Raw genomic sequence first — 27,813 nt, 5'->3', positions numbered from 1 at the left:
GCACCTTCTCTGATCAACCCACAGGAAGCTGGAGAGAGACTTGGCAGGGCCTTAAGCATTCCGGCCTCACTGCCTTTCCCTCCTAGACACTGCCTCACCAACACCCTCTCAGACCACGCCCTTCAGGCCACGCCCTTCTGCCTGCTCTGAGGAAGGGCGGGGAGGGGGCGTGTCTTCTCCATTCCCGAGCACCGATTGGGCGGGCCGCAGGCTTGGGGGCGAGGCTGCACCCGAGCTCGAGCCCCTTCGTTGCTAACGGCTCTCAGTAAAGCTCCGGCTTTGGGGACTGAGGAGGTCACGAGCGACTCCGACACCAGCAGTATGTCTGACAAACGGCACTCCAGCCACGTCCAGTCTCAGCGGGTCCCGGAGTCCTTCAGGGGTGAGTCCCTCGTCCCCGGCACAGCCGTGCCTGGTCCGGAGCCCCACCGCCTGCAGTGAGAACCCCGCAGACGGCAGGGTTCCCAAAGGCGTGTCTCCACTGCGCTGTGCGCGCTTCGCAGAGCCGCCGTCGTCTCCTTCATTCCTGGGTTCTCGGGCTGGTAGATGATGATTTGGGGGTGCTGGGGTGCAGCCTGCATGGCAGCCAGGAGGGCGCACCCGCGGCAGGGGCGTGTATCCATTGCTGGGCACCCTGGCACGCGAGAGCTCGCTTATCCTTCGGGTCCTAGATGCCAGGTGCCTATCACCAGCGCTTCTTTATCTCGGGCGGTGCACGCGGACCGGGGCGTCCCTGGCAGTCGGGAGTGGTAAAGCGGCTCCTCTGCAGCTTCAGCCTCGCTCCGATTATTCTTGTTTCTTTTAGGTCCCAGCGCCTGGGAAGGGAAGCGGTCCCAACAAGTAGTCTTCATCTACCCCCACGTGATCCCCTCTCCTCCCAGCCTCTTCCCACTGCCCCCAGCTTCGGGAAACTAATCAGTTTCATAGTAAAGGGCTGGGTTTCAGCTTATGACTCAGTATGCGGTATAGGCGGAAGAAAGGAGGTCTCCCTGGCTTTCCTTCCAGTTCCCTCGTCTGCCCCATTCTGTGTCCACTTCTGTCTTAGAGATCTCTCCTTCCAGGTAGATAGACCCGTAGCTCACCCCTCTTCTGGAGCCTTCCTATTCTTGAAAGCAAGAACTGTTAACAGGCTCTCATCCTATCTACCGTGAAGAATTAGAGCCCTTGAGCGAACTATCTCCTTGAGCTTTTAAATTGTACAACTCCTTAGGGTCAGGAGATGGCCAGTAAGAGAAAATAAACCTCACAGGAGTCCTGCTATCCTCTCGGGGGCTTTACTAATCTAAAGGAATTATTTCTAAAGAGGGGACAGAGTGGAAGAGATTTAGGAGGCTGAGTGGGCTTTTCCATCATCCTGCGGACAACGCTGTCATCCATTCGGATTATTTGCAAAGCCAGCCTGTTCTCCTATTTAAGCCCCATCCCTTTGCCCGGGAGCAGCCACCTTTAACTCTTTCTCCAGAGTACAGTGATGGGTTCCATCCTCCGTATCATGCATAAAAGCCGGTGCGTGTGTGCGCGCGTGTGCGTGTGAATGTGTCTTTCTCTATACTTTAACCCTCCTCCCAATTGGGAGCATAATAAAATTAAAGAGAGTAATAGCAAAACTGACCAGTGCTAAGCACTATCCTAAGTGTTTTATAATGTTATCTTATTGAATCCACACAACTAATACTTAGTGACTTAGTCACACAGGCTTAAAATTCAATTTTAATTAATTCTAAGCCGTGAGCAGGAGAAAAGTGTCTAGTATACGTCTTCAGTGGTGGTCTGTGCCCAGGTGAAAGTGTGGGTGTCTGGTGGTCTCCTTGCCCTGGACCTGGACCACCACAGTGGGAAGTGGATTTGGAGCCCTGCCCTGAGAATAAACCCAATCTCTGTTCTTAAAGATCATTATATTTTCTTGGTCACAGACCAGTTTGAGTTTTGGTTCTAAATTCTTTTTCTTGGTTCTACACTTTGATGTTAAATCTTCTAGAATTAGTGAAAATGAGTGAGCTTTTTCTCAAGTATGTATAGAATTGAAATTTTGCTTGGCTTTGTCATTTATATTAAAAGCTTTGCATTGTGTGAGTGTGTGTGTGTGTGTGTCTCCATATTGTGGAGGACAACTTTCAAGCTTTCTCCTTCCAACGTGTGTGACCCAGGGATCAAACTCAGGCCATCCGTGCTGACAGCAAGCCCCTTTGTGGGCTGAGGCAGCTCACCTGCCCACCTTTTAGTCTTTGTTTTCTTAATGGTAAGCCTCAGAGATTTAACATTAGAAAGAAATCTATTACTATAACATATTAAACAGAATTTCTCAAATGTGTGTCCTTTTGCCAAACATAGCTAAATGATTTACAAACATCTAATTGCAATCCTGGGACAAGGAAATGTCTTTATTCCTTGTCTTCCAATAAAGAAACTGAGTCAGAGTGATAAAATTGCAAGCAGCCTAAAAAATTCAGAACCAGATTTCCAACCCAGGTTCTGACTTTCCAAGTGATTTTCCCAATCCTGCAGCTATCCGTAAAGGAGGTACCAGAATAGAAGGTCTGGTCCAGCTTCAGGACTTCCCTGAGGGTAAGAGGCAGTAAACAAAGGGAGCCTAGAGCATCAGTGGGAGTCAGGACCTCTCAGAGAAAGCCACTCCCGAGGACTGCTTCTGATGGAAGCAAGGAATTACAAAGCCCCAACTCTGTCTCTTTGTGTCTTTGTGGAGACGTGGTCCTTCACAGATAAACATGACCAAAGCTAGGACTAACCAAGGAAGTTAAGCGAGAGTTTGTGCATTCGGTTTGCAGAGGAACAACAGTGCAGGTGGATTGCAAAGGAACGTGTTGTTGTAGAGAGCAGCCTTGTCAACAAGATAGATCCCTTGAGAGGATCCCTTGGGAATAAGCAGAACCATGGGACTGATGTGTTTGTTTCCGTTGTTACAGTTGATCAGATTGGGGAGGACTTTGTAACTTCTTCAAAAATTGACCTGAATTAAACCATCAGTGGTAATACATGAATTCCAATGGAAGTCTAAGACTGCAGAAGCTGTTGTTTATCCAGTTTGTGATAAAATAGATGTCAGTGTCACTGAATAGCATACGTTTTACACTGTAAAAGATAGAGTGACTATCTTGTCTGCTTTTAAAAATGTAAAAGGTCGATCAAGTGATATAGAGGTGATGATGAGTTTTTAAAGAAAGCACAGAAAGGCCATTTCCTGTAAACTGTAAACACATAGCAATATCTGCCTAGAATCCTGTATATACTTGTGACATGACTTTTGTATGATGTTGTAATTGTCAGTTGGACTCGTCTGTTACCCTTTCCTTTTTAGTCTCATTGTAAGAACTCAGGATGAGCCAGGTGGTGGTGGCGCACACCTTTAACCCCAGAATTTTGGAGACAGAGGCAGGTGGACCTCTGTGAGTTCCGAGGTCAGCTTGGTCTACAGAGTGAGTTCCAGGATACCCAGGGCTACACAGAGAAACCATGTCTCAAGCAAAAAGTAAATTCAGTATGAGGCACATAGCAGATGAATAAATGTTTGTTGAAGGAAAAGGGAAATGGGAGTAATCATCTTGTTAAATGTTGACAGTTTATTCTTTATTGATTTTAGGATGTGGCAATCATTCTCCTTATGTGTTCTTAAAAATAGACAATCTACTTATTCTTACTGTAGACAGTCTGCTTATTCAGGTGTGTATTGGCAAGGAAATATGTTGTACCTTATGAAAAGAGAGAAGTCAGAGGGTCAAGAGGATATAAGTGTGCCTCAGTTCTTTATAACACACGTGTTCATTCTTTTTTTCTGTCTCTATTTACATTCTGGGACTACTAAAGAAACTTGAACCTCATGCTTGTGTTTGATATTTTAGGTAGATGGAGCCTTGGAGATATAACCAAGAAAATTCTTTCAATTGTGAGACCATAAAAATGATGCCCAGTTTGTTGTCCACCGAAGTGAGCACTGAGGGAAAGTAGTGCGGCCCAGGGAAGTGAGAAGCATTAGAACGAAAGGCCTGGGTTGTGGGCTCAGTACCATCGCTGACTACCTGGGTCGCTTAGGCAAGTTCTTCAACTTCCAGAGAGTTGGTCAGATCCTCCTTGTACAGTTAGGCATAACCTTACTGCCCTATCTCCCCAGATTTTAAATATCAAATAAGAAGATCTGTTAGGAGGCACATAGGGCTTTGTGCTCACAGATAAGCACTGCCGAACCAGGAATGTTAGACACACAGGGTTGGCTCTTCCCAGAGAGGGATGTACAACCTGTTTTCTTCCCAGAAGGCTGAGAGCAGAACTAGGTCAAAGCCTGATGACCTTTGGACTATTTCTGTGGCCAAGGCCACATCAGATCCTCCCTCAGACCCTCATCATGAGCTTGTTTTTCTCAGTCAATCTACTGACCCCATCTTTGTGGAAGAGGTCACATGTGCCTCACAGAGAGTTTTCACGTAGCCATGTCTTTGCACTTTACTGTGCGCACAGGATTGAGTTCATTAGCATCAGGATATTTTTTCACTGAATCATACTGTGGTTGCATATGCCTAAAATAAACTACCTGGGGTCAGACTCTCACAGTTTGAGCCAACACTGACTAACAAAACTGTCTTGTTTGTTTGTTTGTTTTTGTTTTTCGAGACAGGGTTTCTCTGGTAGCCTGGTTGTCCTGGAACTCACTCTGTAGACCAGGCTGGCCCCCAACTTAGAAATCCTCCTGCCTCTGCCTCCCAAGTGCTGGGATTAAAAGCATGCGCCACCACCACCCAGCCCAAACTGTCTACTTATCTCTCACTGATTAATACTCTGCTGGCTGTGGTAGTCTCAGAGACCCCTCCCCTCACAGATATATGTGAATTTTCTTTTGAAATTTTAAGGATTTTAATGATATTACTTCATAGAGAAAACAAAAAAATAAAAAGATTAAAGATGGCTAGACTTGCAGGGATAACACCCATTTCCCATTCACTTCACATTCAGGAGCAAGTGGGAAAGACAAAAGTGAGGAAGACAGGAGTGACAGATGCCCTGACGAAATTCAGAACTCTTTACTGCCCCACATGTGATCTGTTCTTCCCCCTGAGATGGAATCCCCAAACAGATAGTTAGTCTTGATATTTTCTCCATGGTATGCAAGTCCCAGAAGGCAATTCACCAATAAAACCACTTATTCCTTCTGTGGTGGTTTGAATAGGCTCTGTGTTTGAATGCTTGGCCCATAGGGAGTGGCACTGTTAGGAACTGTGGCCTTGTTGGAGTGAGTGTGGCCTGGCTGAAGAAATCTGTCATTGGAGGTCGAAGGGGATTTGAGGTCTCAGAATCTCACGACGGTCTCCTTCTGCTTCCTTTGGTTCAAAATGTAGAGCGCTATCACTGTGTTTGCCTAGATGCCATCTACCATGACGATAATAGACTAAACTGAACTGTAATCTTGCCCTGATGAAATGTTTTCCTTTATAGGAGTTGCTGTGGTCATGGTGTCTCTTCACAACAATAGTACCCTAACTAAGACACCTTATAAGCTATTTAATAGTGGTTATGGCTTGACTACCCTTAAACGTCAAGCATTTCATGGATTTTTTCATTTGGTCTTCATAATACTATGCACTAAGTACTGTTCTTCTTTCCATTTTTCTGATCAGAAAATGAAGTGGTAGGATTGGAATTTGGCACCAAATTGTCAGGTTCTTACATATATCTGAGCATTTCATCTGAGAGAAGAATTAGGAATCTAAGGATGGAGTGTCCTCTGCCAGAGCAAGTGGTGCTCCTGACTGCTGAGCTATCTCTCCAGCCTCTGCTAATAGTTTTTACACTAAAAAAAAAAAAATGCCCTCAGCCCAGCTTTTACATTTTTATATGGTCTTTTTTTAAGGGTCAATGTTTTGCTACAAATGAAAATCAGATTTCAGTGTATATAAGTAAGTTTTATTGGAATCCAGCCACAATTCTTGTGTGTACCTGTGTGTTGTCCTTGGCTGTTGTGTGCTGCCTGTAGTCTTGAATATTCACTCAGGCTCTGTGGTCTGCAAAACCTGGTCTCTCTTTGCCCCTTTCAAGAAAACACTTGCTAAATTCTAACAGTCTGGTGTAGGACAATGGTGAAAAAGAGGAGGAAGAGGAAGAAGAAGAGGAGGAAGAAGAAGAGGAGGAAACAGTTGTATCTTGAATATAAAGACTTTAAGAAGTAAAAACTTGTCAAGACTTTTCACCAGCCATTTTCCCCTTAAAAGGGTGTTCTTAGACCCAGATAACATGCATTTTTAAGATAAAATTCCTAACTATTCTGTCTTTACCCAGACAAGACTATGCATGACAGTTTACAACATAAAGTGTTTCATCCACATTCTGTGTAAGGAAAAAGGAAGGATTGCCTCTTAAATACTGCAGTGCAGCCGGGTTAGCCCATCCCTTTCGCTTTGTGCAATGGGGCATGTGACTCCGAGTCCCTAATTTTAGATATTAGGCATGTTTCTGGGCTTTCTCAGCAGAGCAAATCCAATACATTTTGAACTTTGGAGTAATTAAATCTCAATGGTGAATGGGATTCTTTACTCCAACCAAGGACTTTCTGTCATGCTAGCTCCAGTTCGTCTTAGAATAAAGCAGCTGACACAGGATGGAGAGCGTCATACACCTCTCTAAACATGTCTAGGAGCTCACAAATGAGGCGCTTCTGCTCTCCTTGTAGCCAGATGACAGAGTGACTGCCCAACTTGTACTTTGACATTCTATGATTTGGGCTGGTTTTATATTAATTTTCTTGAGGTAAGATCAACTTGAATAATAATAAATTTAAATGTGTAGATACGTGTGTATTTTAGGTCCATTTGAAATAATAATAGTAATCATAATAATATAATCATCATCATAATAAATTTGATTATGATTATTATTGATTTTCTAAGACAAGGTTTCTCTATCATAACCCTGGCTGTCCTGGAACTCACTCTGTAGATCAAACTGGCCTCAAACTCAGAGATCTGTCTGCCTCTGTCTCCCAAGTGCTGGGATTAAAGGTGTGCATCTCTCTGCCTAGATTATTAATTTTTATTTGCATCAGTCATTTGCCTACAGGTATATCTATGCATACATTGTCTGTAGAGGCCAGAAGAGGGCATTGGATCCTCTGGGATTGGAGCTACAGAGGGTTGTGAGCTGCCACACAGCTGCTGGGAATCAAACTCAGGGTTTGTGGAGGAGTAGCCAGTTCTCTTAACAGCTGAGCCATCTTTCCATCCTCATAGGGCCTAGTTTTGATTGGTTAAAAGTTTCTTTTTAATCCAGTTTTCAGGAAAGAGTTTCATAGTGGAAAAAGAAAATGTATAAAAACCTGTCAAAGCAACATTTACGCCCAAGTATTGTGGGATCCCTGATCTTCTGAAGTCTTGCCCCACTGACAGGTATTTAAGCCAAAATATCTCAGGAATATTGATTGACCTTACTTGTATGTCATTTACCTCATAAGCTAAAAGAAGGAGACACCCTAAGTTAGTAACTGAGAAACGCTGAGGAAGCAAGGCTCATGAAATCTGGCAGGCACCTGAGGATGGCTTTTGCCCAGCAATCAGGGGTAACTGAAATTCATTTATGAGCCTGGCGGAATCTCATCCCCTGAGAAATGTGATTTATATGCCTTGCTGAACTGTGGCCAGATGTGAGAGAATTTTTATGGTTGAGAATGGGACCATCTCACTACAAAGGGATTGAGACAGTAAGTGTCATAGAGCCGTTTCCCTGGCATGGGCCTGCTTCAGTATTTGTAGCTAAGCCTTTGCTACGGACAAGACTGCATCACTAACTATATGCTTTTCACTTTCGATGCCATGTATTTATCTGGGCTTTGAAGAATCTTGATGTAATGATGGGACCTGAGCCCAGAAAAGATCTGGTCCAGCTTTCTGGCCTGTCTACATGGGGACATCTTTGAAAACATACTTTTGCCCGCCTGTAATCCCAGCACTTGGGAGGCAGAGGCAGGCAGATTTCTGAGTTCCAGGACAGCCTGGTCTACAGAGTGAGTTCCAGGACAGCCAGAGCTATACAGAGAAACCCTGTCTCCAAAAAAACCAAATCAAAAAAACAAACAGAAAGAAAGAATGAAAGAAAGAATGAAAGAAAGAAAGAAAGAAAGAAAGAAAGAAAGAAAGAAAGAAAGAAAGAAAGAAAGAAAGAAAGGAAGGAAGGAAGGAAGGAAGGAAGGAAGGAAGGAAGAAGAAGAAAGAGAAGAAAGAAAGAAAGAAAGAAAGAAAGAAAGAAAGAAAGAAAGAAAAGAAAGAAAACATACTTTCTACAGATCTTTGAATGTTAAGTGGAGAATTAACTCATTTTTAAGAGGATTTTTTTTTTTTCAAAATAAAGCAAGTACTATTTTCCCGTTTTTCATCATGGAAATTCGGATGAAATATTCTTTTCACTGTGTACAGTAGAGGGCCTCAGGAACCTCTCACCTGTGTTTACTGAGCACCATCTCAGTTCAGAGACCAATCTAGTGCTCATTGTTCTTTTACAGTGGAAAAAACTAAGTTCCTATCGGCCCTGGCTTGTTGTTGTTGTTGTTGGTGGTGGTTTGGTTTGGTTTTTGCAGAGCACGTTCTGTGCATTGGAAAGATCAAAATGAGCAGGAGGAGCTGTATTTGTAATTTGTGGAAAAGCACTTTCTTAGCATGTTCAAACCCCTAGGCTGGGTTCCCAGCACCATAAAGAGAAGAATGATTAAGAGCCACCCCTGCTTTGGGGTTTTGTGGTGTACTGTGATCCAGGAGCTCAGAAATTTGCCCACAGTGGGAGGGACTTACAGCGATGTTTTTGAGAACACCAAATGTTTGCGGCCTGTCTGTTCCTCTTTGGAATCCAGGTCACATAAAATCTAGACCTATGTGGCTCAGAACCCTGAAGCTTTTCTGCTAAAAAAAGGAAGTCCACCTGGGGAAAGGGCTTCTTCAATCAGGATATAAGATTTCATCCTCAAAACCGCCTGCCCGCCCTGTTTCCTGGTCGGATAGTATGTTAAGAAAGTACTGCAGGCATGAGCACTTCTTCAGTGACAACCTTTCACATTTAATGGTGAGGGTCAAAGAGACTCAGGGCAGTCTTTAGGGCCAGGGCTTTGTCCTTCCTAGCATGCCCTAGTGAGAGTTGTGGTGTTTCTGTGACTTCATTCATAAAATGGAATTAGAATTACTTAGCCTGGTCAGGCATGGTGCGCATTCCTGTAATCCCAGCACACAGAAGGCCAAAGCCGAGTGGGATGTAATTTCCGGGTTATCCTGAGCTACAGAGCAAGAATCTATTTAAAAACAAACAAATAAATAAGACCTCACTGGATGGTTCTAAAAATGTTTTTATTTTTTTTATGAATAGGTTTTTGTTTTATTAGATATTTGCTTTATTCACATTTCAAATGGTATCCCCTTTCTGTGTTACCCCTCCAAAAACCCCATCCCATCCCCCTCCCCTGCTCATTCCCCCCAATTTCCGACTTGCATTCCCCTATTCTGGGGAATTGAGCCTTCACAGGACCAATGGCCTCTCCTCTCATTGGTGTCTGAAATGGCCATCTTCTGCTACATACGTAGCTGGAGTCATGGGTCCCTCCATGTGTACTTTTTGGTTGGTAGTTTAGTCCCTGGAGCTCTGGGGGGACTGGTTGGTACATATTATTGTTCCTCCTGCAGGGGATGGTTCTTTTTTTTTTTTCCTATTATCTTTTATACTCAACTTTTTTTAAAAGTATTTTTATTTTCTATATTTTTTGTTTACATTCCAAATGATTTCCCGGATCCCCCCTCCCAGGGGATGGTTCTAAAAATTAGTGCTATACATCACATTTTAAATGTATTTTAAAACATAATGCCTGTTTGGTACGAGACCTCTCATATTGTCCCAGGGGAAGGCACATTGCTTCTGTTCCCTCATTTATAAAGTGCAATTAAAACCGCTTTATTGTCATTCAGGTAATACTTGCTAGAACTTCCCTACAGGCCGTGCATCACGGTGGCGGCCCTGCCTCAAGTGCTCTGCCAGTGACTGTCTGTGCCCTAAGAACTGCGACTTAGATGTGCCAAGAAAAACTTTGATCACATTACATGTTTGTGAGGACAGTCCCCTGACACCACAACACAGATCAGAACATTACAAACATAACCAGATGTATTTCTCAGTCCCCTCCTGTGTTTCAGAGTCACTCTAGCTGCCAAAGCCTTTCTCCACCCACCCCACCCCCTCACCCTCCCATCCCCCCTCCGTGTTCCCAAGCCGGAACCTTCTGCTTTTCCCCCTTTCCCCAGAGCAGTAACTCCCCACACCAGGCACACCCCTTCCTTCCAGTCACTTCTAAAACTGCAGCAGCACCTGAAGTGATGGTAAAAAAGCCTGGGGGTCAGTGGCCTCTTTCACAGTCCCCATTTGTTGCACGGAAACGAGGAAGATGCTGGGCGCAGAAAATAGAAAATGCTGCTCGAGGCGGGGTGGGTTCCCAGGCTTGAAGTAAAAGGCAACTGCAGAATAATAGCTGTGCCATCCACAGAAGAGACTGAGGGGATGCCCGGCTGTTTAACGGAGACTTAGACTGTGGATGGAGGATTAAAGTTAGATCTGCCAGGGCTGTATGGGACTAAGGAAAGTAGAAAGAAAAACACAGGAAAAAAATCGTACTAGAAAGGATTGCTAATTTGTATTTTACCATGGCTTAGCTTTGACTGGCATATGATGGTTATTAATCTAACCAAAATTACGATGCAGTTTTATAAGTTCGTGCTGGAGGAAGAGATAAGGAGGAAAAAAGTTCTCTCCTATAATGGAAAGTCATGTGGTACTTACTGCTCAGAACTGAAAATGCAGGGACAGCCCATGCTGAGGAGGGGAGGTTAGTTAGACCCCAGAGGTAAACGTCAACAAACACAGCTAAAAGATCAGTTTGTTTTTGAGGAAGCAGGTAGGGGAGACGTGAGCAGAGCAGACACCGCGTCTTTTGTGTTAACTTCTAGAACTGCTGGCTTCCGCACATGGGCAGGGGTGCCCTAGCCCGCGAGCCACAGTGCCCATGTGCCAGCCTGCATGCGGAGCTCAGAGGACAAGCTGCAGGGATCCGGTCTCCTCTGCAGGGTGGGTTCAGGGCTCAAACTCAAGCTACTGCATTTTGGCAGCAAGCACTTTGACCTGCTGAGCCATCTCACTGACCCCCAGTCTGATGTTTTCAGCAGTGTAACAATTTTTATTATTATTTTTATTTTTTATTTTTTAGGTCAAAAACAGGAAAATCTCAAGTTCATGGCTACAGAGGCTAATAAAAGATATAAAAGAACAATATCTAGAAGGGGAAAATATGCTACTAATTTTATTTATTTGAATTTTTAAAAGTAGTGTAAATCAGGAAAGGAATTGGAAGAATGTGTTGAGATATTTGCTGTCTCTGGGTTTAAGGTAACGCTTTCCTTTTCCTACCTCGCTGCTGCACTGTTTGTGTTGCATCTGTAATCAGACAAAGCACTGCTCACATGCAGAAGAGGGAGGAAGTCCAAGGTCCGTGATATCCAGCACTGCATTGTTCTTGCTATTGCAAGAAGCCAGAAACTGCCCGGTCACTAATCAGGAAATGGGTGATGGCTCATCAGCCCAGGGCAGCCTTGTGCACAGTAATTGGTCTAAAGACAAGATGGGATTGGGTGTCTGGGTCAGGGTTGTCATCTGGAGTCATGCTGAGTCCTCAGCTAGAATACCCATTTTCTTTGTCTCTGTCTTTTTGTTGGCATTTCCCTTTCTATTGGGAAGCTGACAAGGGCTGTCAGCTCCCCATTCACTGACGCTCACCTCCACCCCAGTCACCCTCCCTCCTTCCTCTCTGTTTTCCTCCTGGTACCATGACTGTCTTTGTTCCTCGCTGTACTTGATCTTGTTAGAAGCTGAGTAGTCTCCATTTTTGTTATCTCATGTCATGAGGCAAAATAAGCAAGCTGTATCTGAGACGCACTTGCTGGGTGACGTAATAGGTGACAGGAGATAGGCCAGGTACACGTTTCAGGGCTGTGTGAGTCCGAGACGAGGAAACTCAGGTAAAGCCAGCAGACGGCAGCCAGTGAGTGGCCAGGATGAAGTGATGATGGTGTACCCCTAACAGGCTGTATGGTTCTGTTTTTGACAGATAACACCAAGGCAGAACTTGGGCCTTGCGGATGGATTTTGGTGGCTGCCTCGTTCTTTTTCGTACTTATAACCTTCCCAATATCGGTGTGGATTTGCATAAAGGTAAAGAGCATTTCTTTCCCTTCCCAAGCAGGGTCAGCTCCCACCTCCACAAGCCACGTGATCTCTGGAGCTGGTAAACGGCTACCAGGCTGGCCTGTGCTTTTTCTTACATCTCTCTTTTAGATAAATTCTGCTGATGAGTTATAGCAGAATCTTAAAACTCAGCCCCTGTCTGCTCAGTCCTTCCTCACAGGCAGAGTAAGGATTGCTATGCGGCAGTTTTGTGTCGGCTGTGAGATGATCCTGTGAGGATACAGTGAGGAGGGTGGAGGGCAGGGCAGGGCTGGGCAGCAGGCTCCCTCCTGGCACCACCTTTGCTATGTTTCCTCACTGTGGAGACAAGGGCAGTCCCTCCTTAGGATGACAGCGGGACTGAGGGAGCAGCCAGTGTGCACACACTCACTGCGGAACCTGGCACAGAGCAAACGCTCCCCAGAGCAGTTGTCTTGCCCACAAAGTTACTGACATTTAGCCAGATAACACTCATTTGCATATTGCTAAACTAACGAATGTGCTGCCTGCATTTTCTGATAAATTGTACTGTAACTAATGGAATCAGAAGACGCACTATAAGCTTTTCTGAGCAAACAAAACATGACTAGTTGGCAGGATGCTGACAGCCAAGGGACGGGCTTGGAGATGGGTTTCCCTGTGCTCTCCTCTCCGGTGTTGTGGCACCAGTGTATTTGTTCTGTGTTTTGGGTCAGCGGCTCCTAGATAGAGCAGGCTGGTCTTGAACTCACTTTGTAGTTCAGGCTGGCTCAGACTCACCATCTTCCTGCTTCTAGCTATAGAGCCCTGCGATTAGAGGCATGTGTCACCACTCCCAGGGGGTCTATTGCCTTATTATAATAAGTAAAGATGTGTGTGTGTGTATAAGAAATAAACACTGTGCTTGGAAACAGTAAACACCAGATACACTGTGTATAGATACTGTTAGGAGATAGAGCAAACAGGAGGCAGTGAGCCAGGTCAGAGCAGGGGCGGCCTTAGGAAACCGTGCATGTAAACTGTATTCATTGTGATCAGTTTTCACTCACCTTTTTTTTATTCCAGATCGTGAAAGAGTATGAAAGAGTCATCATCTTTAGACTGGGTCGCATTTTGCAAGGAGGCGCCAAAGGACCTGGTCAGTACTAGACTGCAGTGTGGAAACCAAAGTGGTGGGGTTTTGTACTTTTTCAACCTATTTGTACATGTGTGTGTCTATGTGTGGGTGTGTGCACATGAGCGCTGGTGCCCTCAGAGGCCAGAGGTATGGGATTCCCCTGTAGCTGGAGTTCCAGAATTTGGGGGCCACCTAATGTACGCGCTGGGAATTGAACTCTAGGCCCCTGGAAGAGCATCAGGTGTTCTTAACATCTGAGCCTTCTCTCTAGTCTATGAGACTGAGCTGTCTGACTGATGTGAGTTCCTCAGTGGAGCCTCTGCTTGGAGCAGAATCTGCGTAACCAGGGTAGTGGCTCTGATCAGTCCAGGTACTGCCCGCCCTTTCCACTATTACCTACTTAGAGCAATTAGGTTATTAGTGGCCTGGGACCACAATAGCTGAGCAGGAGGATCCTAACCCAGGAAAGGACTGCAGTCAAAAACTGGACCTACAGGCACGTGCCACCACACCCAGCAAGGCTTGGGGCCTGCGAGGGAGAGTAGAACATAGTCTCCTAATCAAAGGCCTTGCTGTCCAACAAGCGGACACCAGCAAAGAAACAGATAGCTACGCCCTGCATTTAGTGTTAGGAAGCAGTAGACACAGAACCCTGACAGAGAAGCACAGGAGACCCAGAGGAGAGCGGATGACCGGAAGTAGGAGCTCAGCCCAAGCTTTCCGATTGTTATTGTTTTTTTAAGTGCCTATTTTTATTATTTTAAAATTATATGTCTCTGTGTGTGTATGTATGTATGTGTGTATGTATGTATGTATGTATGTATGTGTGTATGTATCTATCTGTGTGTATGTATGTATATATGTATATATGTATGTATGTATGTACGTACGTGCACATGAGGGCCTTCAGAATCTAGAAGAGAGTCGGAGTGGTTGTGAGCCTCTGTACGGGTGCTGGGTCGTTTGGAAGAGCAGTAAGCACTCGCCCACTGAGCCATCCCAGGCCCTCTGCTTCTCACCCTTGCCCCGTTGTTGTTTGTTTTCTTTTTGAGGCAGCATCTCATTGTGTACCCTAAGCTAGCCTCAAACCTCAGCAATCCTCCTGCCTCAGCCTTCCAAGTGCTGTAAATACCTATATGCACAGCTGTGGCTGGCCTGCCTGCGTTTTGAGGCCTGGAGAAGTGCCAACCACAGAAAGGTATTCCTGACAGAAACGACATCTGCCGAGCAGTGTAGGGGAGAGAATACAGCAAGTGGAGGAGCTGTAGGAACTGTGTCCGGTCAGAATGCGGGACCCCAGGACAGGGAAAGGGACTAGAGGCAAGGCAAGTCCTGAGCGACTGCAAGGGCTTGCAGCTCAGGACAGTGGGTCATAGGGAGAAACTCTAGTAAGTTCTTAGAGGCGAAGGGCGAGTGAGTGAGCGATCAAGCGAGCGAGCTGTGGAGCGAGCGATTCATGTTACAAAAGCCTTCTCAGCTTTTCCACAGAACTGATGGAGGGAGCTGAGCCTCACCGCTCTCCCTGATCCTGTGTGTTGCAGGTTTGTTTTTTATCCTGCCGTGCACTGACAGCTTCATCAAGGTGGACATGAGGACCATCTCCTTCGACATTCCTCCGCAGGAGGTGAGCAGGTCTCACTCTGACTGCCTGACACTGGGAGGCAGAGCCTGCCGCCCTGATTACCTTCTCTTTGCCCAGCTCTGTGTCTTGAGTGTGTCTCTCAGTTCTGTGTCTCCGTGTCCTCGACTGTAAAACGCAGGTTGTAATGGTAAGGCCATGGGTGCTGTAGGAGTGAGGACTGGGCGTGCGAAGTGCTTAGCACACGCAGTACAGGGAACTGAAGCACTGTGTTAGGGACACAGTGTGACGCCTGAGGACGTGGACTTGGCATTACTGTTGTAATCTCCATTCTGATCACAACTCTCTTGCATGGGTATCGGGCAGGAAAGAAAATTCTAGGTTTACGTCCTTTCTAGGGGCCTTCATTTTTATTCAGGATAAATTGGTTAGAAGTAAAAGAATTAGGAAGTGCTCATTTGGTATTTTAGGACCCTCTGTGGTCATTTTGAACCTTTTCAGACTTCTTCGCAAACAGCTCCTAATTGACTTCACACCAGTTCCTAGAAGGAAGCTGTCACACAGGCAAATCCTCAGATCCCAGCTCTTGCCATGCCCTGTCTGGTGCTTTCCCCCAGCTCAGGGCTGACTGCACCGGACATCCACTCTGCTATGGGCATTTGGTGCTCATATGTTAGGAGGCATAATAGCCATCGCAGACAGGAAGCCGGCAGGCTGCTGAGGGGCTGGCTGTGGGAGAGAGCAGCGTTCCTGGCAGTCCAGGAACTCGGCATGGTGTTGGAGCCTGGCCTTCTCTTATCATAAGTCACAAGATCCAGAAGCCAGATTGGGCGCTCCCTTACACTGGCACTGACCCAAGCACTTGGTACGGTAAGGTCAGACATTTCAGTTCACATGAACTCAGTGGAGCAGAAGTAATCCCCACCCACACCTTACCAGAAACCCGAGAGCATCCCGGATCCTCTGCACGCTTTCCTGCTATTCAGGAAGACGGGCTCTCCAGAGCCTCTGTGAAGGCCTGAGTACTGTGGTGTTTTCCTGTGTAAACATTGTGGGCATCCGGCATGCTTGTGGCTGTGAGCTTTTGCCTTCCCCTGCTCTCTTGCCCTGCAAGCTGCCAACCTGGAGTGATTGGAACTTGGCAAGCAGCTCTTTCCCAGCCCCTGGGATCTTACTACAGAGGGCGGTTAAATACTCTGCCCACGATAACCAGTTCTCAGAGAAGCCGCAGTGTTGAGTGGTGGCAGCTGTGGCAGCCTCAGTGACAGGAACCTGTGAGTAGCCCGCACTAGGCCTGCACTAGGAGAGGTTGTCTCACAAGATGGTAACAACCTGTCCATTTGCTAACAAATGCCCCTGATCTCTTGAGTCAGAGGTGTTTTAAATTGGAAGACAGCGGAGAGCGCTGCTTTGGTGCCTGGCAGAACTAAGGCCTCAGAGCGCTCTGCTGTTACTGTTACTTCTCACTGACATGGCTGGGGATGCTTTCAAAAGACTTCCTGCAGGATTCCTCTTCCCTTGATCTGCAGAACTATGGCTAGGAGGCAGGGCTGCCAGCCTCTTCCTGCAGATAAAGAGTTAGCAGGTCACATGCCTTACAGCCCGCTACACCCACCCAGCTCAGGTTCAGGGCCCGCTACACCCACCCAGCTCAGGTTTAGGGCCCCTACACCCACCCAGCTCAGGTTCAGGGCTCCACGCCTGCGCACTTGGTCACTCATGTCCTAGAGCCTCGTTTCAGTTCACCTTGTGACCCTCCACCATGTGTCAGCCACACTGCCAGTGCTAGAGACAGAAGAGCCGCCCCTGTGAAACTCACTGTGTGTCAGAGAGAAGCAAAGGCGTTGATCCATCCGTGCAACCCCTCAGTGTACCATGGCACAGAGGCACAGTGGATGGGCACGGGGTCTGAGAGCAAGGGTCAGGGAGTCCTCGGAGAAGACGTCTGAATGGTGGGAAGAAATGAGCCAGAACAATGCCGGCTTTTGAGTGGCATCTCAGATTCTGTTGAGGGGTTGACTGAATCCGTGGACTTGGATAGATAGGAGAGCCTTATTAAATCTCTAACGGGTAGAAATAACCTTCGATGCCTTACTAAAGGATATGGGCTGTTGTTTAAGGGTTCGTGGGATGGCAATGCGGAAGCACCGGCAGGTGTGTGATTATCTTCGTCCTCCTGTAGGTCCTCACTAAGGACTCGGTGACAATCAGCGTGGATGGTGTGGTCTATTACCGTGTCCAGAACGCAACCCTGGCTGTGGCGAACATCACCAACGCAGATTCGGCAACCCGTCTTTTGGCACAAACTACCCTCAGGAATGCGCTGGGCACCAAGAACCTGTCTCAAATCCTCTCTGACAGAGAAGAGATCGCACACCACATGCAGGTGAGGCCTGAGAGGAGCTGGCGACAGCAGGCAGGTGAGGCGTGCCCACGGCTGCTCAGCTAGCCAGAGCCAGGGAACCGAAGCTGAGGCCTGACCCTTCACCCGGATGGGGATGGTCGCCTTTTTTTCCTTTTCAGGTTTTCCAGATTTTACAGAAATATTTTCAGACAAACACCCGTGGGATCATGGCACTCGGGTGCATGCTTTTTTAAAAATTCTATCTGGTGTTTCCTGCCCCAGAGTTCATATTATTCCCCTCATAGATTGTAGTGGCTTGGGGGGTTACTCTGCAAAACAGTATAAGTACTGCTAAGCTCTGGCCATCAGACAGATCCCATGAGTCCCCGTATAAAATTACCTTGCTCTCCAGTCTTGCCTGTGATATAGATGTTAATAGCTTGTTCAATAAAGTTACCCATACTATAACTGCAAACTCCTGTTCACAGAGGTCTCATCATGATTAAACTCTGCAATTTGTTTAGTTTTGAATAGGTGATCCCTCTACACCACAGAGTGCCCTGTTGCTTGCTCTACAGCTGAGGTGGGCCTTGCATTTCTTTTCTTTTTTTTTTTTTTAAAGATTTATTTATTTATTGTTATATGTAAGTACACTGTAGCTGTCTTCAGACACACCAGAAGAGGGCAGAGCCACCATGTGGTTGCTGGGATTTGAACTCAGGACCTTCGGAAGAGCAGTTAGTGTTCTTACCCGCTGAGTCATCTCTCCAGCTCTGGGCCTTGCATTTCTACCTGAGCATTCCACCACCACCACCCTGCTAAAAAACACATAATGTGTGTGTGGAGCTGTCCCAGCCTCCTGAGATAGAGAACTGTTCACTCCTGCCCTTGCAAAGGAGGACCGTGAGCCGGGCGTACATGCACACGCTAACTCGGGTGGGCAGACTCCTGTGAGCTTAGCCTGCAGCTGACTGCTCTGTGTGTAATAATGGCTTACTGGACACAGACTCAGCTGCTCGCTTGTGTGTCACCCATGCTGCTCCTGACCAGGGCAGAACACGGGCAACAGCTGCAGTGGAGACTACAAATGAACAGTTCCTTTATGGCCCCGACAGGTTTGCCACCCTACATTAGCGCATCAGTCACAGAAGCAGATCTGTTTCCTCCCGGGCTCTCCAGCCCCTGCTTCGCCATTCCTCTAACAGCAATTCTCTGCCACTTAGCAAACCATATCCACCTTGTCCACACCACGTTGGTATCTGGGCAGGCGATGGTGCCTCACTTGCCGTCCCTTCTCTTGGCAGAGCACGCTGGATGACGCCACGGATGAATGGGGGATAAAGGTCGAGCGAGTGGAGATCAAGGATGTGAAGCTGCCGATCCAGCTCCAGAGAGCCATGGCTGCAGAGGCGGAAGCCGCCAGGGAGGCCAGAGCTAAGGTAAGGCTCTGTGTTAGCGGTTGCTATCTTGGTTTAGTTTGGTTTTCTTAAATTCCACACTCTCACCAAAAGAGTAAAATAGCCATGAATGCTTAGTAAAGCCCTGCCCATCACCTCAAATTCTTTTTCCTCAGCAGTCACCATTTTAAACAAGTGTGTGTATGTGTGTGTGTGTGCATGTGCGTGGTGTGTGTGTGTGTTGTATGAATGATCATTTTTGAGACAAGGCCTTTCTGAACCATCTGGTGAGAGTCCGGCCAGGAGCCACCTGCCTCCCTGAGGTTACCATTTGCTTTTGCACGAGGGCTGCTGAATCTAAGTCTGGTCCTCAAGACTGCACAGAGAACAGCTCAGCCGGCCAGCCGTCTCCCTGGCCCCGTGCTTGCGCTTTACTTGACTCGGCTGTTGCAGTATTAGCACTGGTGGAACCGCACTGCTCACAGTCCTGTGCCTTGGCCTTCCCACTTGGGTCTCACGGGAACATTGGTCCGTTAGAACTGTATGGTTGTCTCGAGGCCGTGAGCCACAGACGTTATTTCCCCGACTCGTTAGCAATGGCAGGTGGACTTTCAGAGCACGTGGCCGTGCGTCAGCTTGCTCTGTCTGTCCCTCCATTTCTCTGGGCTTCTACCTCCTCTTCCCCCAGGAGCCTCTTCCTCCCTGCTGTGTCACCTTCCTCCTCCTGATCATTCCCACATCTTCCTTCTCTCTCCATGTTTCCTTTTTCTTCTCATCTCCACCTTTGTCTTAAGCCTGCCTGAGTAAATGACCCTCCTGGTAGTGCTGAGGAAATATTTGTTAAGCAAGCCTCAAAAAAAAAAATGTTTCCTGTAAGATGACAACCGGTCAAAATATGAAGGTATCTCCTCAAACCCAAGGACTGGAAGTAGAGGCAGGGCTCGTCAGAGCTGCACAGGGGCTTTGTCTCCCTGCAGACAGCCTGCGGTGGAGGGCTTCTCACTCCCAAGTTCATAGTATTCCTTGGGGAGCGGTAAAGGACAGAGGCTTCCTGTTAGAAGAGGGATTCTCTGGTACAACAAGGACGAGGCCACGTCCGACTATGGCCACATAGCTCCACCCTGTGAAAAGATAGAGTGGTTTTCATAGGAGTCTTCACTGTGCCTTTGACAGATCTCCTAAGCACAGGGGCAATTTGTCATCATTAGAAGTCATAGTGGTCTGCTGACCACAGAACCCTGTCCACCTCATTGGATGCCCATTTAAGCCACAGACTAGCCATTATAATTTCTTAGCCAGCTGGTACTAAATAGAGGAGTACCCTGTTGACAGGCTGCCTCTAGGAGTTTGTATCAGCCAGAATTTGTATGTCTTCCAAGGTCACCACTCATGGTGACATTGCAGAAATCTCATGTGTTTCCTTGCAAATCCCTAGCTTTCAGAAACTAAAATATACGCACAGTGCTATTAAATGTTCCCTGCTACCACCCAGTTATCTGAAAAGTAGGTATTGCCTTTACCTTATTGTCTGACATTACCTAGAAGCCCGTTATTCGACCATATAGGATAATAATGTCTCTTACAGAGTATCAGGATTAAAGGATCCAGGAACCTTCACCTTCTCTTCCCATGACAGTAATTAACTACAGAGCTGATTTCCCTCTGAGCTTAGGCTTGGCATCCAGATCCCTTTGCAGTGCTCCAGATAACAACCCCTGACTGCTCCCAGATAGCCCTAAAAACGAAACTTGTTTGCCATCCTGGTCAGTGTAAACTGAAGCCTCAAAGAGCAGAGTGATCTCCTCAAGGCCCCAGGGCTGATTAGTGATGAGATAGCTCTACTCCCTCCTTCCCTTCCCGCTTCCTCCAGAGCCTCTCACCAGGACCTTCCAACAGCTGCTTTCTTCACTTCAGGACAAGGAGCAAGCTAAAGAGGCCAGTTGGAATGCTGTCCTTGGATGACGCTGTGAGGTTAGCCTGACAGCTCTGACGTGAGCCTGGCCCATGGCCGACTGTCCCCAAGGTTAGGGTTCACACAGTGTGAGCTGCTTCAGAAAAAGACACTAGTAAAAGAAGGATCTCTGAAATCGCTGTGAGCTCACATTCAAATTCTCATGGGAAATAGAAGTTGGCTGCCTCTTCAGTAAGCAAGTTACAGAAGAGAGCAAGTGGTGAGGGGACCCGGGTCGTACACATGGGCTTCAGAATAAAAGCCCTCAGTTAGCCAGAGGGAAACTCAAATTCAAGTCCCAGGCTGATGCCACACTACATACCCATCAGGATGGCTTGAAAACACAGCGTGAGCTGGAGCCCTGCGTTCTGCTGTGGGGATGCCCATTGGTACCACCACTTTGGAAGACAGTCTTGCAAAGGGTACCAAAGCTGGATGTTGGCAGAACCTGTGGCCAGTAGCTCCAGCCTCAGTATGTACGTCACAGATACACGCTCACATTTACCCGCAGTATACCCCGGCTGCACCTCCCCCACCCTGGAAACCTTCTAGTCCTCAGCCCGGTTGAATGGATAAGGGCATAGTTATTCACAGGACATAATAGTATGCAGAAAAAAGTGGACACAGAACTGCTCGTAAACATAATCTGAGCCGAGGAAGCTGCTCAAAGGCTCCACACAGGAAGGCACAGCCGAGGACAGGCTCTCTGGCCACACAACCAACTCTCATTTCAAAGTGTGTAGATGAGCGCGTGGGTCCAGGCTCCAGCAGTGAAACAGAATGATGTGTGTTGGTGCGGAATTGCTGCACGGTTGGCCAGAGACCCACCCAGCCACCAGGAGCTTGCTTTGCTTGAAGATGCTCTGCGCATCCAAGTGGCCTTGGGCTCCGTTTAGAAGAAAATCCTGTGGCATCTCTTTGGTAGTTTGTTCAGAGTAGCTTTTTGATGAACTAAATCAGAGTGCCCATCAGAGTGGCTCTGGCTTCCTGGCCGATAAATTGTTTATTGATTGGAAGAGGGAAACGAACTATCTGTGGGCCATGCCCACACAACAATATGCCTAATTGGATGGAAGAGATGACAAGGAAGAGAGTCTGAGCCTGCCACACACAGGGAGAGTGTATTTACACATCCGCCAGTGTCTGCCTCAGAACACTGTTGCCTACCTGGTACCCTCCATCCTAATTAATGACACCCCACCTGGACCCAGCATTTGGACTTAGCCCTCAGATCCTGTCTCCGCCCCTCCCTTACTCATCACTCTCACTAGGTAGGGGCAGGTGGGGCCTCTGTGAGTCTGAAACTAGACTGATCTACATAATGAGTACTACACCAGCCAGGGCTACATAGTGAGACCCTGTCTCAAAACAAATGAAACCAAAAACCATATTATGTACACACACACACACCTGTATAAGGTCTGGGCTGCTCCCTTCCTGTTCCTCTATAAATTTTCACTTAGTCAGAACTTGATTTCCCGGCTTTGTGTGCCTCATGATGATAACATGAAATGCTGTCCCATTTCAAGAGTGTAGTGCATTAGCTACTTTTCTATTGCTGTGCTGAAACACAATGACCAAGGCAACATACTCGGAATTAGCTTATCAACCTGCAAGTGGTATATTTAGGGCTGACCTTCTGTAAGTAGGAAGGGGATTCTACGGGCATTCCAGAATTTCTCCTAAGTCATGTTTACTAGACAGGCTCCTGAGTGCAGTGCGTGCATCAGCCATGCACATGTCCAGGGGTGCTCTGCACCCCTTACTGAAAAGAGAAAACATGCAGCACTAACTTTATTCGTTTTTATTCTGATAGAACTAAGAAACTTTAAATAATAGGTGAGCTTTTGTTTGCTGCCACGCGCCTAGCATGCACACAAGTCAGTGTGCTAACACTCCTTTGTCATCTTCATTAAACATGACCTCTAAGTTTTCATTTCAATAAAGTCTCCTTTCTCTGATTTCAAAGGACTGGAAATCCAGCTGACCGGCAAGGGGCTTCTATCCACACATTTAAGTCAGCCGCTCGCCCCTTTGCAGTACCGTGGCCTGTGCTTTTGTCTGGTACCCCGTTCAGACAGTGTTGCCCCTGCTTGGGAGACAAGGCAGCAGTAAAAGAGAATGTCTTGAGCCAGACACATCAGGAAAAAGAATATCTGGGATCTGAGTGTCTAGGGATTGATGGGTTCCTGGCAGGTCCCACATGCTGTCTTACTTGAAGACCGCTACGTGGCACCATGCTATTTGTGAGCTGACCTCTTCTTTGCCCTGCACAGGTGATTGCAGCTGAAGGGGAGATGAATGCATCCAGAGCTCTGAAAGAAGCGTCCATGGTCATCACCGAGTCTCCTGCTGCCCTTCAGCTCCGGTACCTGCAAACCTTGACCACTATCGCTGCAGAGAAAAACTCCACCATTGTCTTCCCTCTGCCTATCGACTTGTTGCAAGGCATCATGGGTTCTAATCACTGAGCTGTCCAGGACTATGGAGAGCTGTGCTGAATCCTTCCCAGGGTAAAGTGGGGACAAAGTTAGCCTTTAACTCACAGGGAAAGTAGCCAACAGCTTGACTGCCCCCTCCCTCTCCTTTCCTGTATGCACAGTAGACAGTCTTAGGATGGATAGGAATCATAGAAGCAGATGAGGGGCTGACTCCAGAGCCAGGAGTGAACCTCAGTAGCAGAGCACTTGCTTACACGCTCAAGGCCCTGGCCTTAATCCTCAGCACCAAAACAGAGAGATGGCGCTTGTAAATAGTGGGAGAAAGAGATGGCTGGCGTCTGCACCCTGCTCTTAGTCTTCAAGTTTGTGTCTTTATTCTGAAGTAGGTTGAGGCCATCTTCTGACTTCCTTTAACTTGTTCTGAACCATGAGCAAGCAGGCAAGTCAGGGCAAGGGACACAGCCTAGACATGCCACCTGAGCTCTATGACACTGAAGAAGTATGTCACCCACTTCTCTGGCCTCCTGTGCCTTCCCTTCAGGGGACCTTTTGGATTGGATTGTTTTGTTTTTTGAGACAGGGTTTCTCTGAGTGGCCTTGGCTATCCTGGTCTTGAACTCAGAGATCCCCTTGCTTCTGCCTCTCCAGTGCTGGGCCGAAAGGCGTGCACCAACCCCGCCTCGCTCACCCTTCAGGGAATCTTAAGGAAGGACGTTTCCCCAGAGTCCATCCACCCACTCTAAGCCCAAACCTTGTTTTGGAATGATCCTCTCCCTCCTCCTGCTTGATCCTGTCAGAGCCAATGAAAAGGCTCATGCTGGCCCTTCCAAGACCAAAGGTCACGCCTGTACTTTTGAAAATAGTAGGTACAGTTTTCAAAAACCTTCTTGGCCTCCCCTCCACGATGACCCCTCTGTGTGGCCTTTAAGGCAGCTAATTCCTGTCACAGAAGTGCTCCTTTCTCACTCGTGCCTATTTTCACGGATCAGGTTTTTAAATCATTTTGATTTTTAAAAATAACTTGGAGTTCTATCAATAAATTTTTATGTTCCTTTGCTTAGCTTAAATATTGAAGTACTGCTAATTTTTTAAAAGAAAGCCACTATACTCTGCTCTCTGCATACTATTAACTCTTATATACTGTGATATATTTTAATTACTAATCCCACTTAAGTAGCATAAGGAGTTCCTAACACAAGGAGCTTGTGATGGACCTTGTGCAGACACCCATGCTAAGTTCTCTGTGCAGAGGGAGAATGCTTATGTTTGATTAGTTTTGTGGGGTTTTCTTTCTTATATAAAACATTGACACCCACAGAGGAAGTGGCCCAGCCCTCTGGACACAGTTTCTTACTGTGACATCCTTCCCCTGGCCCGGAGCTTGGTGGTGACTTTTGCAACATCGTGGAGGGTCTTGATTCAGCTGGAGGAGCTTGAAAGGGTGGCTCCCTGTCACAGCAACACTGTTGACACTGGCCCTGAGCTGTTCACTGCCAGGCCCACATGGAGCCCGTGACACACACACACACACACACACACACACACACACACCCTGTTCCTAGGCCTTGAGCCCCGCTGGGAGTTCTAGAGGTGTATAGAGCACTTCCGCCTGGACTCAAGTTGCATTTACATTTTGAATTTCAAATGATGGTTTTTATCGGTTTAGAAAAGTGGTTCACCCTACACTGAGGACCAGGAAACCCTGTGTCCTGGTGAAAACACCTCAGAGGTAGGAAACAATGCCCTTGGTTTTCTAAATCCCCTGTCGAGACACCAACTGGCCTTTGCTTCTGTGCCTTGTGAATTAGTAATCCAGTAGGCTAAAACTCAGTCACAGGGAGGGGCGGAGAAAAGCAGGCCTGTAGGCAGGGTTGCTGGTGTGAGGGTTTCCACACATCCTCCCCTTTAGCCGTGTAAAATAAAGCGTGTACCCTGTGACCCGACTCTGTGAGTCTTGTTTTTGTCTGCATGGAGACTGTTTTGAAGATGTTTGCTAGACTTTTCATTCATACTTGAAGGAAGCCTTACATTTTACTTCGGTTTTAGGTTGTTGGGTTTTACCAGTTCAGGGCAGAGAAGAGTTGGTCCAGTCTGTAACCACATGTTTACAACACTGGCCCAGATAGGACAAAGAAAAGGACTCAAAAGCCTTGTTTGATTGTGCTTTCAAGTACAATGTTTCTTGTGAGTCCCCACACTGAGGTCCCCCAGGCCTGGCTACCCACCAGTGCGTTTCTGATTTCCTTTTAGCAGCAAACCTTTCTTTCCAAGGGAATGATCCACTGTTGAAGATTTAAAGTGTCTGTTGCTGGGAGGGCACATCCACGGCATTTCAGTTATTCAGTAAGGGCAGCTGATTGTTAATCAGCTGTGAAAGGAAGGAAGCCTTGAACTTTGGTTCTGGGAGCTGAGAGATGGCTTGGTGGTTGAGAAGAACACTGAGTGCTCTTTCAGAGGACTTGGATTCAGTTCCCTGCACCCACATGGTGGTTCACAACTATTTGTAACTCTAGTCCCAAGGGACTCAACACCATCACACAGATACACATGCAGGCAAAATACCAATGCACACAAAATATTAAAAAAATAAAAGCAGTTAACTTGGGCTCTCTGCTCGGCACTACCTCTCAGCACCAGATTTTCTTACCATGTAGCTGGAGTTTGAATTCTGTTTGTAAGATCACAAAAGAGCCTCATAGACTTCTGAAGATCCCCGTTCAAAACTCATGCTCCTGAGGGTTTTACCCTCTGTACTGTCCTGCTGGGAACATGACCTTGGCTGGTTTTTATCTGCTGTCCTTAGGAGAATGTGTTGAAAGCTGTAGAGCATCTTTGAAAATTGTACACATGGGGGAACTTGGATGTTTACGGAAGGGGACACTCTGGCCTCAAGACATCAGAACTCCTGGACAACTTTACCCCTATATTCTAACTCCACGAATACCCAGTTATCTAAAACAGCTTTGTACCAACTAAAGATTGCACTCAGAAAACCGTAATGTCTCCAGCCCTGAGTACTGTGCACAGTAGTTCGCCATCTTTCACTTATGTCCGCAGACCTGCCTGGTGTGTGTGGATCAGCCCACGGGGACTCTGTGGATCAGTTAGGGCTGTCTGTCTCTTACAGTGACGCCCATGGCATCAGGTAGAGAGCAGGTCCAGGCGCAGGTGATGCCAGGATTTGCCTATAGGAGATCCTGAAAAGATGCAGGCAGCTTTTTTGGATCTGTTCTGCAGCCTGAAGGGTTAGGGAAGAGGAAGCCCAAAGCCACTGTTGAAACAGGTTTTGGGGATCTAGAAACTTGGCACTCACAATAAAAATTGTGGATCTTCACTAAGTGAGTCTGGGGAAGGGACGGCAAGAAGGCTCATGAATAAAGGCACCCGCCCCCACCCTGACGACCTGAGTTCAATTCCCAGGACACACATGATGGAAAGAGAGAACCAACTCCCACAGGTTGTTCTCTGATCTCCCCAGATCTGCCACGACACCCACATATACAGAACATTTTTTTAAAGACTCTGGGGTAAGGGACTAGAAAGGTGACCTCGAAGGTGAGGAGAACTTGTTCCTCTTGCAGAGGACCCCAGGCTCTGTCCCAGCACCCACATTGTTACAGGGAGTTTACCAGAGATGACCATTCAGACCCAGCTGAGAGTCAACTGAAATAGCCTTCTGGAATGCCAGTCTGAGACAAGCATTTGGGGACCCAGGTGTAGCCCTGAGTGTTCAGAGCACGAGATTTCTGAAAACAGAAACCCCATTCTGGCATCTTGTGTTAAGACCGCTACTCCAGACTAAGACCACTACCACAAATTAAAGCCAAATATGAAGCAAGCTTTAATTAAATGCTGGGCAGATGGACGGACTCTTGCCAAGTCGACTCCCAGCTAGCTCCCCAGGAAATGGCTAGGAGTCGCATTTTACAGGGCCTTAAAAAGGTAAAATGCACAATCCACTGCATTTCCCATCAGGACCAATCAGGGGCAAGTATACACCTTGACATAATTTCCTGCCTACATGTGATCAAGCACATCCGGTGCAGATGGATCAAACAAACACAGGACAGACAGGAACTTAATTGTCTTAACTGAAAACAGGACCCTTAACCTGCAAGGTATATTTTTCCTGCATTGGTCTCCCAATAACTTTCAAGGTGTATTGTTCTTGTTCCTGTTTTGTCTCACACTTGCTTGGCAGCTTGGGGGGGAGGGGACGGTAGACTTCGAAGGAGCAAGCAATCAGAAGCCATACTGGTTAGCTGGAGGGAGTTCCACACCAGCAGGCAGTTTAACAGACGTTAAGATAAGTTAGCTGGAATATCGTGACCTTGGGATCCTAAAATAGAGTTAGGTCATTGTCTAAGGGATTCTTTCTCAAGATCAACCTGAAATGGCCTTAGCAAGAATACAAGATGGAGGAACCTCTGCACTGTCTTGCCAGTCACAAAAGGCAGCTCACAATCAATTGCAACTCAGTTCTACGAGATCCAACACTCTCTGGCTTCCTTGGAGGCCAGGGACACATATGGCACACATATATACATGCACATATGTACATGCAGGCAAATGCCCCTAAAAATACAAATAAACTCTTAAGATTTTGCTGGGGAAGGGTGAAACAGGTTGACAATCAAACCCTCTGAGAATTACCATATACCACAAAGCTATAGGAGATCTACTGTTAAATTTTTTAGCTTTAGCATCTGGTCCCTCCCCAAAGTCAGCAAAATTGCCATCCACTGTGCCCATTTGCTGCCTCCTT

General features: G+C 47.0%; 1 protein-coding gene across 1 annotated transcript; it reads left to right on the top strand.

Annotated features, from left to right (window-relative positions):
• The first annotated feature begins 230 nt into the window (after positions 1-230).
• Positions 231-24,991, top strand: Stom (stomatin). Its single transcript, XM_052182313.1, has 7 exons — positions 231-382; positions 12,125-12,228; positions 13,285-13,357; positions 14,878-14,960; positions 17,098-17,301; positions 18,564-18,698; positions 22,884-24,991. The coding sequence occupies exons 1-7, from the start codon at positions 322-324 to the stop codon at positions 23,076-23,078; spliced, it is 855 nt and encodes a 284-aa protein (XP_052038273.1). The 5' UTR covers positions 231-321; the 3' UTR covers positions 23,079-24,991.
• Positions 24,992-27,813: the final 2,822 nt, after the last annotated feature.

This window comes from Apodemus sylvaticus, chromosome 5, assembly GCF_947179515.1.
Source record: "Apodemus sylvaticus chromosome 5, mApoSyl1.1, whole genome shotgun sequence".
NCBI lineage: Eukaryota > Metazoa > Chordata > Mammalia > Rodentia > Muridae > Apodemus > Apodemus sylvaticus.
The sequence above is the reverse complement of the archived record's forward strand: the minus strand, read 5'-3'. Positions and strand labels throughout refer to the sequence as shown.